The sequence below is a fragment of the Stegodyphus dumicola genome, chromosome 6 (assembly GCF_044657685.1).
Source record: "Stegodyphus dumicola isolate Sdum_Otavi_A_Nest chromosome 6, ASM4465768v1".
Lineage (NCBI taxonomy): Eukaryota > Metazoa > Arthropoda > Arachnida > Araneae > Eresidae > Stegodyphus > Stegodyphus dumicola.
The window spans coordinates 76,877,337-76,891,213 of NC_140773.1; the positions used below are offsets into that span (position 1 = coordinate 76,877,337).

General features: G+C 31.6%; 1 protein-coding gene across 2 annotated transcripts in view; it reads left to right on the forward strand.

Annotated features, from left to right (window-relative positions):
- Positions 1-698: 698 nt before the first annotated feature.
- The window catches only part of LOC118188914 (uncharacterized), a 176,958-nt gene continuing 163,779 nt past the window's right edge, over positions 699-13,877 (forward strand). For both annotated transcript variants that reach the window (XM_035359436.2, XM_035359438.2), the window contains exons 1-2: positions 699-877; positions 9,050-9,239. In XM_035359436.2, coding sequence (XP_035215327.2) covers positions 744-877; positions 9,050-9,239 — 324 coding nt within the window. In that variant the 5' untranslated portion in view covers positions 699-743. The remainder of the gene's footprint in view (positions 878-9,049; positions 9,240-13,877) is intronic.

The following is a 13,877-nucleotide window of genomic DNA, read 5'->3' on the forward strand; positions in this document are numbered from 1 at the left end:
TTTCTAATCTTACTAGCAGGAATGAAATGTTTTTACGTACTATCGTAACCAAGTTAGCAGAAATCGCCAAAGCTTCAGAATACACCGAAGTGTGGTAACCGCGTCCATAACAAATATTCTGGCAAAAATGTGCATGACAAATATTCAGTTTCCAACGTTGCCATTGTCTTTCCTTTTGTTGTGTTCCAAGTTTTAACGGCTTTTATAGAAAAATTATGATTACGTTTGTCTTAAACTCGACTTTAAAATGTGTGCTTGTAAGATTTTCTTATAGTATAAAAGAAAGAAGAGAATGTTCCGTAAAATTCGCCAAACTGTGCCAGAGTGTTTGTGATAACACGTAAGTACCGAAAAAAATAAAATGTGGTCTTCAGAAATCAGTTAATCATTGCAAAACAAGCAACATTTTTAATTCAGTTGTAGACACGGAGTACATTGAATCTTTCATATTATATCAAACAATCAGTTGATGTTTTACATATTTTGATACTCGCAAGTGATAATAAGATCGTTATTAATATTAAAAAATAGTTGTCGGTTTTAGAAACAGCTTCCACGAAGCCCCTTTTTTTACTAAAATTTAATGTTATATTTAGTCATATTTATCATATACTTTAGCAAAAGCAGGAGCCTTATTTCGTTTCATAGCTAAGTTGTCATAACAATACATTAAAAGTCCTTTTACCTTTCAGTAAAAATCAAAGAAAGAAATTTAAACAAAGTGAGTTGTGAGTCTTCCGATAATGGCTGCGGATTACTCTATACTTCAAAATGAATTGACTAAGCTCTTATCCGATCTGAAACGAGAGTTACATATGAGGGAAGTTCGTAAGCTGGCCCAAAAGCATCAGGGACTAGCCAAGAACGTTATGCAAAAGTAAGTAAAAAATACAGTATTTCATTGCGATAAATTTCATATTAAAAATATTCGTTGTCTGAAGCATTTATTTGTTATTTGGAAAAGTTCTTGAATACATGAAATGCTATAAAAAATCGGAACTGGTGTGTTATTCCAGATTTTTTTTTATCCTGTAATTTTCCTCCCCTTAGGCAGATAGCCCTCGTGTACTTTGCCATAACTCAACACACCACCACACCACACCTTTTTTGGAAACCTAAGCTTAGTTTCAAGAATTCTTTCTCAATTTATGAGCATCAAAGGAGATTTTAAGTGTCGTAGTCAAGCGAAACATATGACTTCAAACTGCTGAACAGATCGAAATTATTCAAACGTTAAATGTGATGAAATAACCTTGAACAATGATTTGCGAAATATCTCCAACCAGGAGAGGGAGCGAGACCATTCAGTTTTAAAATCGTTATTCTGGTCAAATTTTTATTTTATAAATGGATCACACACCAGTATCACTCGTAACATCTTCCTGCAATCAAGTATTAAGTTATTAATAATATTTAAATTATTAACCAAACTTCGGAATATCTATTCGCATATTAAGAGTGTAGGTTTATAAGAAATTGTTTTATCTATTTCAATTCAAAAACTTAAGAAAGGTGAAATAAGAAATTTCCTTTTATTTGTTCCGTAATAAATATTGGCACAAATCCTCTTAGAATTTAAGAACTGATTTTTAACTTTCCTAAATACGAATAACTTTAAATATTTGGTTTTTACTTTAATTACTTATCAGATTTAATTACTAATTTTATTTTTATTTAATAATTATATTTACTTTAGGCAACTTCGTTAATTAGATTGTTTAAGGTTAGGCAAAGCAAAAAAGCAGAAAATATAGCTCACAAAAGTTTTCATTGGAACACACATGTGGCAATGCACGGTTATTCGGTTAAGAAATTGATGTCGGGGACATCTTTGTTGCTAAAAGGAAAATTTAAACAACAATTGCAGCCTAGTTTTGTTATTACTTCCTGTTCAGTTTCGGATTAGCAAACAGCAGTTTTAATTGAAATACTGTCACATTCAGCTATTTTGTGTTTATTAATAAAAATAACACAAGTGATTTTCCTATCCTAGAAGAGGAAGTAAAAAGATAGTATGCTATCAACTGTACATATTTTTCATCACTAAGGGACTTAGCGCTTACAAGAGAGACAACTAAGGGAAAAAATATCCTTCAGTATTTTACTCGGTGAATTTTAAAACATATTTGTCTGGTATAGGTTAAAAGATAGTTTCGAAGTTTAAACGAGCGAGATCTTTAAAAATAATTATCATCACTTTTGGCATTAACTTTTATTTTGGCTTACATGCTATTGATTGTGGGTGTCAATTTGTTACATATATTATATTTTGTTATTACAGTTAGATAGTGTTCTCGCTGAAATATGAAAGCCACTTTTCTGTGACATAAAAATCAGTTCAATATATTTCCGTAGTAGAGACATACAGTGACATCTAAGTATTCATAACCCAGCTTTCTATTTTTAAGAACAGGTAGACATTGTTATAGCAAGGCAGAATATTTATTTAGAACTAATCTTTATCTGTTCTGTTTCGAGTTTTTGAATACTTCTGTAGTATTCAAAAATTCAAATATAAGTTATAAAAGTTTAATGAACCAAATAAAAGTGTTACGATTTTACAAAGCACATTCTGTAAAAAATATGGAGTTCGTTGCAAATAAAATGTTGGTCATTATGGATCGTTTTCAAACAAATGTCAAAGACATAATAAACGTAGAGAAAATATTTCAGTTACCTGATCCTCTGGATGAAAATACGTTAGTGGAGCTATTCAAGGAAGCGTTCAGAATTGTTTTCTATAATTATGCATGTTAATTCAGCAGTGTTTTAAGCATATTATGTTTAATCCACCTTCGAAGATCAAGAAGGATAAAAATGGCGAACCATTAATTAAGAAGACATATGACATTGAAAAGAAGACATTGAAAAGCAAGACATATGTTGTACTCTTTTCGCATAGCTATTATGTCAATGTATAAAGAACATAATATAGTGTGAAACAAGATACACCAAACGCAAAGCAAGTGAATAACACATGACCTATAAGGGAATATTTTACGATAAACCGAAGCAGAAATGGATTTGCTTTGGATTCAGTTTATCTTGGTCCACGCGAAACTTTGGCATTTCATTTTGAGCCAAAAAACAGACAGCAAATAGCACTTGTTGCTGTGACTGAGCAAAACTGAGAGATATGCCTTACAATGTTAGGTCTATGGCGATGGCAAACAAGAAAATGCGAATACGCGACCTAGTAGCACGACATACGGTCATTATTCACAACTTCTCAACTTAACTATCGGCAGTTGCGTAGGAGCGCGTAATTTGGTTTACTCAAAATGTTTTCATGTAAAAAACAATGTTAAGCCATGGACCGGAACAAAAGAGGCGATGGATGAGATTTCGCCTTTTGCAATTATCTACCGACCTCTGATATGGATCACAAATCGTTGTTTAAAAGAAATGAGATACATATTTAGGAACATATATACACATACGCTTTTGAACAAAAACCACGATAAATTCCTTCTTACTAAGCCACACAAAAAGATCCACAGTTAAAGCAGCCGGTAAAAGAAGGCTTTGTCAAATATTAGAATACAGGTCATCCAGTATTTAAGTAATAAAGGCTCAGGTGCTTTTATAACAGCACCTGAGACCATAATTTGTAACTTGAATGCGAGTCAGTTTCCCTCAGAATACCCTCCACGAAGGCATCCTTTCTATTAAGACAGAAGCTGTCATGGTTTTGCCATATTCAAATAACCTAACTTGACATGCATCATCTCAGATGTCTAAAAGAAAGGCTACCTTCTTGGAGGAACGAGAAAAGAAAATCCACCTTCTCGTAACCCTAATACAAGATGTCATTCAAATTCTGTAAGCTGTTGATACTGCCTTCGTGTCCTTTAACCCTTTGAGCCACAGTGTGTCCGGTCTGGACACACCTAACATTTTCTTCTGTACGCACAAAAAAAAATTGAATGAAAAAGGATTTATAGGTTACTATAGGTTATCTTCTTAATTTATATTAAATGGCAGCTCAACACAAACAAGTCCATATATTTTAGCCATGTTTAGTTTTTTTAAGACCCTCATTTTTAAAAGAAATCTTCCAGATTTTTTTAAGGTATAAAAGGAATTGTTTGAAAAGAAATTTCTATGTTATTTTTTTGGCTGTATGCTAATATCCTTATTCTATATTAGTTTTAAATTTTTACCTTGAAATCTTGCTTAAAATCAAACGGCGAACCCTAGGTCTGCCCACACCGGGCTCACCGGTAATCTAGGGCAACTGAGATTCTGTATTCTTTGTTTCTCCACATCTCATCGGTCAGTTCATTGACAACAATGCTCGTTTCAGCACTTTTTTCGAAGCTGTATTCAATCAGTGTGCCACTTTGGGCATACCCACAGAATTAAAAGATAAGTGCTATCTTCACAAAATTTTACTTGTGTACTCTTCTAGGCCTAGTTAGACTGCCCAAAATTTTTTTTTTATCAAAACTCCAACTTTAAAAGGTAGCGTGCCGGAAAGGGTTAAAGCCTCCTTGAACTAAATTTTGCTCACAACGCCCAGTCCGAAAGATAAATAAAGCACGCAAAGCTTACATCATGTATTTAAAACAAACGAGATTTGTGTGTTCAAAGTGACGGTAATAGCGCCACATTAATTCCTACACAGCAAAACGTGAATAGATGTCATCTTTGATACGCCTTCCAATTTCATTTATCTAGCACAAATCCTTCTTCATGTTGGTATTTCGTTTTCCATCAAGGTATTTCTGCTCTGTTATTAAAGATATAATTATTGAAAATTCTCAGAATTTTAAGGTTTGCCACAATTTTTAATTTTACAAGAAATAAAATGTTCCACATGGCATTAGAAATAGGTATAGTATTTGTGGGTGATTTGCGATGCATAACTGCGTTTGATTTTGATATTTTCAGAAAAAGACTCTTCTAAACATTCGATTTTAGGAAGTTGCCAAACAGAAATACTTCTGTAGATTAGTTTGGCGAAAGGAATATTTCCATGTCAAGTGTATAGATTAATAGTGATTTGTCTAAATGAATTTTATTTTTAATACAATTAATAAAGGTATAAATTACCAAAGTTTTCTGGAATTCCAATTAAAAACTAAAGTTGAGTAATATATCGTTTGTTACTGTTTTTGAAATTTGATAAATAGTAATTGATTCTGCTTTAAATAAGCTGCCAGGACTTTATTTTATTATCTTAGTGTTTAGTTTTCCTTTTAAACTGTACTATCATAGATAAATAGTTAACCCAGTTTCCTGCTTTCTAACAATTTACTTTTCAACGATCTGTTCTTTCAAAACTTTTCGTTTGTAAGGATTTATTATTCGATTCATAAGTGGCTCTTTTGACTAATTTCGAGATCTTTTCAAAATTTAAATGTAAATCCCTTTCACATTTTAATGTTCGAAGTATGACAATTAAGTAACGAGAATTCTTTTGTAACTTCAGTATTGGAACAAGTACAACGCAGACCTAGCAAAGCAAGTACATCACAGGGGACGTACCACTACGCTGCATTCGGCGGGGGGGGGAGGAGTCAGGGATTTGTAAACTTCTGCGAAACCTTGTCGCAGAAATTGTGCATATACGGGAAAAATAGTCTAAAATTTTTAATTGCCTGGTATGTGTCGTGAAACACATAATTTGTAACTTGAATTTCACAAATGGGTTCATCGATTCATAATTCTTCCAGAACATTTTTGATATTCGTGATTTGGTAGAGAAAGTGTTTGCTACCAAACCACATAGTTAATAATCAGATTATTTATCGCGCACTTTGGAGTGTTTAAAATCAGAATTGTTGTTGGCGTAATTCCAGAATTGGAACACGAGGGCTATCTGCCTAAGAGGAGGGATGCCTTCGTGGAGCACTTTCTAAGGGAAACTGGCTCGTATACACGTTACACATGGGGAAAACCGCGAAAACACCCATGCAGCCAGCCCGTTGGCGGGATTCGAACCTCGGACCGAACTACCAGTGTTCAGCGACTTTACCACTCGGCCGCTGGTGGGCCCGACTGCTTTTGCATCGGTAGAAATTGTGAAGCAAGGGCGCTGAAATGAAACGGTACTATTAGGTAATACTGAGTTTCAGCTAATCGTACAGGTGTTCTATTTAATTATCGAACCTCCTAATTTAATGTTGATAAAATTTACTATTTGAATTTTGTATGTATTTGTAAAGGACATACATCTGCTGTTTAACACTTTACCTCGATTACTGGTGAAAAGATTGCGTACCAAAACGTCATGGAGGAAACAATGCGAGTGGGAAGTAGTACAAAACATTGCTGGAGAAAAGAAAGCAAAGAGAAAATATCGCAGTTCTAAAAATCGCGGTATAAAACATTGTGGTAAAAGTTCAGAGTTTTAAAACGTAGTTGAACAAAATCTTTTGGTGAAACAAATAAAGCACCTACTAATCATCACATGACAATATCTCAGGCATGCGTTTTGTAACTGAAAAAAATATTTTAAAGTGAATTTTTGCCTAATGCTTTGGGAGCACAAAAAGAAATATGTAGTATTTTAACTCTATATTTTATATTTTTCGTATTAATTAAAGTATTTTTGCTGAATAAGCAGAGCGGAAATTTAAGAATTCAAAATTTGGAAATTTGTAAAAACTAAAGCTACGTTAGTAGCATTTTAAAACTTTATCTTCCTCTTTCTTAACTTTTTATACTATATTATTCATTAAAAATCTACTAATAATTTTAGAAAAGAAGTTAATTAAATACTGACTTTTAATAATTAGCAATATAAGTTTAAAACTATGTTAACTGCTATACGTAACAGTAAATGTTCCTAATTTCTAGATATTCAGTGCTTAAGTTTCCTTTTCGCTTTTCAATAGAAATTAATTAAATAAAAAAACATGAAATATAGAGGTAAAGATATTACTTGTTATGCAGTAAAGCTCTTGTTAAGCTTGTATTCACAAATCATTACACGAAAATTCGTTTATAATTTTTACAGTCAGAAAGCATATGATCTGCGACGTCATCACCATGCGATGTTTTTAGGTGCTTTATTTTTCACCGCGATATTTTGTGCGATCATGTTTTAAAACTGCTAAGTTCTTATCGCGCTTTATATTCTGCAGCGCTTTATATTCTACAGTGCAATTCTTGTTTTCTTTCTGCCAAGGTGTTCCTTTGGGTGATAATGTTTTCCCCTTGCATTGTTTTCGTTCTTGATATATTTACAGAGGCATTTCCGGCGAACACCCTTTTCCTTGACTCAGGTATATTTCAAAGTTAGAGAAAAGACAGAGGTCACATTTCAATGATTTATTATTTAGTTTATCTGTGGTTTCAAACTTCAAACTTCAAATAAACAAATAAACAAATAAACAAAACAAACAAAAAATAAAAATGAAAAAAAAATGAAAAAAAAAAATGAAAAAACGACTATAAATGAAAAATTATGCTTCAAAATGTAACTTGTTTGATACGTACACAAATAAGAATAAGACTGTAAAATCTACGACATAGAGTTTTAAGTACCTAATTACTAATAAACTACAGATTCATATTTGAAATTTATTTGGGTTATTAGAGAAGTAAGAAAGCTGTTCGCAATCTCAGATGTATTATGTAGCTCACAATAGTAATGTAGAAATAAACTGCCGAAAGCACAGCAGCTAAACGCTTTTGTAAGTAGCCGAAGAATTAAAGCACAGTAAAATTTCCCTTTGAACTCAATTTTAGAAATGTTCTCTTATGCTAGAGTATATGCCCTGAAAAATGACATTAATTTTTTTCGATAAGAATAAATTCATAGAATTTAACTGATTTTTATGCATTTCATGATCAAGGTTTTAACTTTGAAATTAAATATAATAAACAGTGTACAAATCGGTTGTATTTTGATTGCAAACGTTCTTCAGGCCACTGAACTAACAAGTTCTGATTTTAGTTCTTCTGAGATGACTGTCCTATCCCGGTGGAATCTTGGGATCCTTTTGGAATACTGAATAGAATATGAAGGTATAAAGTCCTAATTTTGATAGCATTGCTGTGTATATTATTCATGGCGGTTTCTTCATCTATGCAGCATAGCAAATAGTGTCAAGAAAGCGAGATGCAAAATGCATGGAAGAAGCTAATTAATTGGCCGGACGAAGTGTGAAGAAAGGAGAGGGAGAGCCTCTTTTTAAACCATACATAATTTTAAAGAAAAATCCGAAAAACTGTTGAAGAAGGGGAATTAAAATAGCAGAAAATATTACGTAAGATAAATGTATAAATCGTGAATCTGAAATTCAGTATCTGCTCTAAGATTGTAACTTTTCAGTAATATTGGCAAAATGCTACCATACCAATAAATATTTTCCTGAGAGATGGTATATTTGAATGTGTTTCGCGTGTCGAATATTCACATATTAGATTCGGCTATTTAAATTTGGTGGTGGTGTCGCCATCTCTTGTTCAGTATTGGAAACATACATAACACAGTTTTAAACTTATATTGCTAACTATTAAAAGCCAGTATTTAATTAACTTCTTTCATAAAAGTATTAGTAGATTTCAATGAAAAGTATAGTATAAAAAGTTAAGAAAGAGGAAGATAAATGTTTAAAATGCTATTAACGTAACATTAGATTTTACAAATTTCCAAATTTTGAATTCCTAAATTTCCGCTTTGCTTATTCAGCAAAAATACTTTAGTAAATACAAAAAATATAAAATATAGAGTTAAAATACTACATATTTTTTGTGCTCCTAAAGCATTAGTTCATCCATAAATCAAAACAAATAGCGTTAAAAGAACTCTTTCTCTCTCTATATATATAGTAGCAAGAATCAAACAATCGGGATGATCTGTTTAAAGAAGCACTAAATACACCCCTTAACTGAAATTTAACATAGCAGTAAAAACTTGAAGCCACCTTCGTTACGTTTAATAATTTTTACATTTACTCCGCGAAGAAGAAGACTGTGAATTAAAATTTAAGATTCTAGAATTAAAGTTTCATTTCTATGCCGTAAATAATGTTTGCACATACTAAGGCTTTTTAAATTCGTTAAATTAATATTCATTGTTTCACCTTCCCCTCAGGAAATTGATTAAAACGTTGGATAATCAAGTGAAAGAACTCCAACCAACAATCAGCAGGCTGTACAGCTACCATCATGCTTTGAAGGACAATGAGATCAAAGGTTACTTGATTTATTTACTGCAGATGAAAGAACATTTTACAAGAGAAGTGGCTACCAAGCAGGAAATGATCGCACAAAGAAAGCATCAAGTAAGAACTCCCATTATTTACTAATTAAAGGCAAATTTTAAAACCTCTGTTAAATAATATTAAACTTATATTTAGTTGACAATGTGATTTTTAAACTCGAATAATTTATTGATTAAGTTCGAATAATTTTAACTGTATTTAAGTTATCAAACATTTCCATCAGCAGATATAAGTAGGTATTATTCAGAATTGCAAAAAGTGAAAAGCTAAAAGAGATTAGATTTTAACAGCTGCTCAAAAAGGTTATTTTTTAATTTTTTTAATATGGTTTTAAAGTTTAATATGGTTTATAAGTAGAAATTATCAACAGAGATGGCAAATATTCAATAATGAAATATTTTGTAGGATACTCGATGAATAAACAGAGGATTTTTAAACAGTTTTAGATAAAAAATTGTAAATAATGCTTTTTTTTTATCTTTGACATAATATCTTTTTTTCTGGACCACAAGTCTGCATCGTGATTTTCAAGATAGACAAACTTTTCGTAAAAGTTTCAGGGGTATCGATTTTCATTCCTCTTCCACTTCTTTTCAGTCTCTGTGAATCTTGGTAGGTATGCTTGGTAGGTTAGAAAGAGTTTTTTTCAAGAGACAAGAGGCACAGTAGCTTATAGGTGAAAGGTCAGGGGACTTCGCTAGAATACGTTGAAAAACATATTTGCAATGCCTGTATCAGTCTTTATTTTTTCAAGGAATGCAGTGGTACATTTCGAAATACAACTTATTGCTTTGTCTTGATGAAGTCTGACTCCTTGAGTAACTGGCATAACGAAATAGAATTTCTTTTGTAAAATTGGACGTAAATTTTTCTCTTGATAGTACGTTGAATATATTTTTAACATTTTTTACTATTCTTATTTTTAATGCCTCATTGTAATAATAAACCACTTACTGAAACTTTCTTTGCATTGATAGAACCAGATTTGTACATTTTTTCCCCTCTTCATTTCCGATTATAAACAGGCATTTTTTTCCACTCATTTAGTTAAACCCATCTTTCGTCAGGAATCACTATAAGTAGTTCTAAACAGGGTTCTAGACATTGTTCTGCTTTGAGTCGCATGTCTTGGCAAAAGATGCTGAAAATTATGTTTTTTAGATTTTTTTTATGTTGTTAATTCCAGATTTATTATTTTATTTATTGTTGTTACAGATGAATTTAAAGACTTTGCAGTTGATTGCTGCGTCGTCGGATTTTCTCTTGTTACCCAGAAAGACAACATACCTTTTTTAAGCATTCGCTTGGCGTCTTCTTCACATGTAGAAATAACAGTCGACAGATTTTACCCATTCAGATGAATAATGTTGCTTATTTTTCACTCAGAAATTTTAATACCATGCATTTTACAATGTTTTTGAATTATGGAACAGATATATTTCTCTTCGGTAAGCGAAAAAACATATCTTTCAATCAACTTGTTTACATCCGACATTTTGAAAGAACAATAAATTTAAAAGTAGCAGACGATATTTCTCATTTCAAATAGCGAACTGTTGCCAAAATGTTTTTCCAAAACATTAGCCTTTTTTATTTAAATTCTTTATTTGTTTTAAATATGTGTAAATACTCTCTCCACATTTTGACTAGCAAGGGAAACGTTATATATCTTCTGTATATCTGAAAAGTGGAAAAATATGTGACATATTTCCATAAAAATATTTAATGTCTTTAATTAGATACATCAAGAATTAAATGCGTTTTACAATGACATTAAAAAGTTTAAAAAAGAGTTCTTACGAACTGCATCTTTGTTTTTGAATAGCTTAATTGTTAATCAACAACATTAAAACTTAAATGCCCGGTCCTCACCTCAAGGAAGAGGCATGAAATCTGAAAGAAAAATGTGTTAACTTTTCCTCTGAATGAAAGTAGACTCGAATGAAAAGTGAAACAATGCATTTACTGCAGACGACGTTTAAAGTGAATCAAAGCAAAATCGTACTACAAAATTCTTTGGCCTTTTTTTAAAAAAAGACATGCATACGTTCCTATTTTTACGGGGACTAAAAAAAATTAGAAATTATACATATGAAGCTTTTTCAAAGAACAGATTCAATTAGTTACCTTAGAAATTTCCAACAGGGGTAATTTAGGCAATTCAATCTATATCAAGCTTGCACATGGAAGAATATCTAAAATCCAAAAGATAAAAAAGAAGTGATATTATCTTGTCAGTATTAAATTAATAATTTCACTAAAATTTTATTTATGTCTGAAAGTGATTTTCATGTTCTATTACTCAACTTTGAAAATGCTACATACAGAACAATTTAGTCTTTTTAATATTTGCATTTGTTGCCGACAAACTTTTTATTTTACGACAGAACACAAGAATCAGTATTTTAACCTCCCCTCCTCTTGCTTAAAACTCGTGTAATTTGATTTAAATCTGATATTCAGAAAATAAAGCAATCAGACTTGAAATCTGGAGAAAGTAGCATTTGAAACATATTTTGTGTTAAGGACGGAATACAGATGGCGCCACATACTATTAGGGCAGATTTTGGCGGAATTCGCGATGTGATTGGAAATCATGAAGGTGTTAATTTAGTGCATTTAATTGAAAAACAACAAAAAGATACAATTGAATTTTAATATTAATTGCAATTCAATTTTTAAATAACGCTATATTTCATTTGTATTAAAAGATGACTATTTAAAAGCAGATGTTCAGAAATTTTTGAATATTTATATTTTTTGGGGAAATATGCTTTTAAAGTAAATCAGTAAAAATGAATCAGATTAAAATTTATTGAGCTAGAAAGCTTGTAAGCTTGTTTAAAAAACAGAAAATATAGCTATGCAGTAAAGTTACTTAAAAACGTGCAGTACTGCTTTTTATTTCCTTGTACAAAGTAAAGGAAGTATTGTAATCGCGATTCATTTCAACCGCTCTCGAAAAGATTTGAACGATGTTGTTCTTGCGTGACATCTGTACGTACGGACAGAACAAGAGACTGTTTCTGTCAAAAAAGGAAGTTTTAAGAAAATATAAAAACCAATAGTTACCACCTTTATTTTATAGAAATGAATACTTTAAGTAGGATTTGGAGAAAAAATGCAAAAACTGTAAGTTTTGTTATCGTCAAATTTTATTAGCAATTTCGATGACAATATCCAGGAGAGTCTATCAATGTCTAGAACTCGTTTGCCCGATTCGTTGAAGTGACGAGCGATCGGATGGATGGAAATGGGGATGTCGCAAGCTGGTGCTACTAGACGTCTCAATGTCTCTCGTAGTGTAGTCCACCGACTACGAAATCAGTTTGAATTCGAGGATTCTGTGTCTAGAAGAAATGTTTCAGGTAGACCTAGAGTTACAACACCTGCGGGAGACCATTATTTAGCTCTTTCAGCCCGAAGGAGGAGTACCATTAATGTGCCTCAGCTCAATTTATCAGTCTAATAGGTTTCAAGTACTTTGAGTTAAAATTACACAGTCAGTATTTTATAAAGTAATTATGCAGTACATACATAATTACACAAATATTGCGCAATACAGGGATTCTCAAAAGTAAAGTATATAAGTCTGCATACCTCTTTGTTCAATGTGCCTGAGATAGCTGAAGTATTCTACACTGCAAAAAAAAAAAAAAAAAAAAAAAAGTGGGGGACAGTTTTCTATCTCCCATTCTAGTAAGCTGATTGACGAAATCCAACTTGCGTTTTTCATGACTCGAAAGCGCGACTTAAGATATAAATTAGATTTATATTTTGCATTGTTCTAAGGTACGTATTGTGACACAAAATGCGTCTTTTTCTGAAATAACGTACCAATGTTTTTCCATATTTTGATTCTGCGATTCAAATTGTGCCTAAATATTAAATTTTTTAAAATTTGGTGCGAAATTTACGGAGAAATTCAAAAATTTAGCTTGCAGCATTTTTTTCTATTTGCTCCAAGAATAATTCACTTCGCGAACTTTTTAATATATGGCAACCTATTTTCCTTTCCCTTCCATCGTGCAACATCAAATCTTTCCTACTTTCAAATAATTTTAACAAAGTGCGTAAACCATATTAGATGTTATTATCGCTTTCAACAAATATGCCAAATTTCAAAACGTGCCAATATATAAAATCACGTATATCTTCGGAAATTTTGAATAAAAAGCTCTAATTTCTTGCATGCATACTTAGAAATGCATCTACTTTAAGATGACGGTAAAAATTTTATAGGTTATATTTCAAAAGTTTTTTCCAAAAATTTATAAATATTATTTTAAAATAAATCATAAAAATGGGTGAATTTTATTTGGAATGAACCTAAATTTCGAAATGTGAAAGGAGAAATCAAGTAAAGGTAATTAAGAAAAAGATATTTATAAATGCATATATAAATCTAACATATATCCCAAGTCGGGCTTTTGAGACATGCAAAAACGCAACTTGAATTCGTCAATCGGCCCAGTAGAACGGGAGATATAGAACTGCCTTTTTTTTTTTTTTTTTTTTTTTTTTTTTTTTTAGTCCAAAGGGCTTAGTTCCTGAAGAGCTTTGTTTTCGTTTTGTGATTTTGCTTTGAATCATTATAAACGGCGAATCTCTTTTCAAATTGTTGCCACCAAATGCTAATTTCAAGAAATTAAACAATGAAAAATCTGCAGAAATGTGTGTATAGTTCTCGCACTGTGA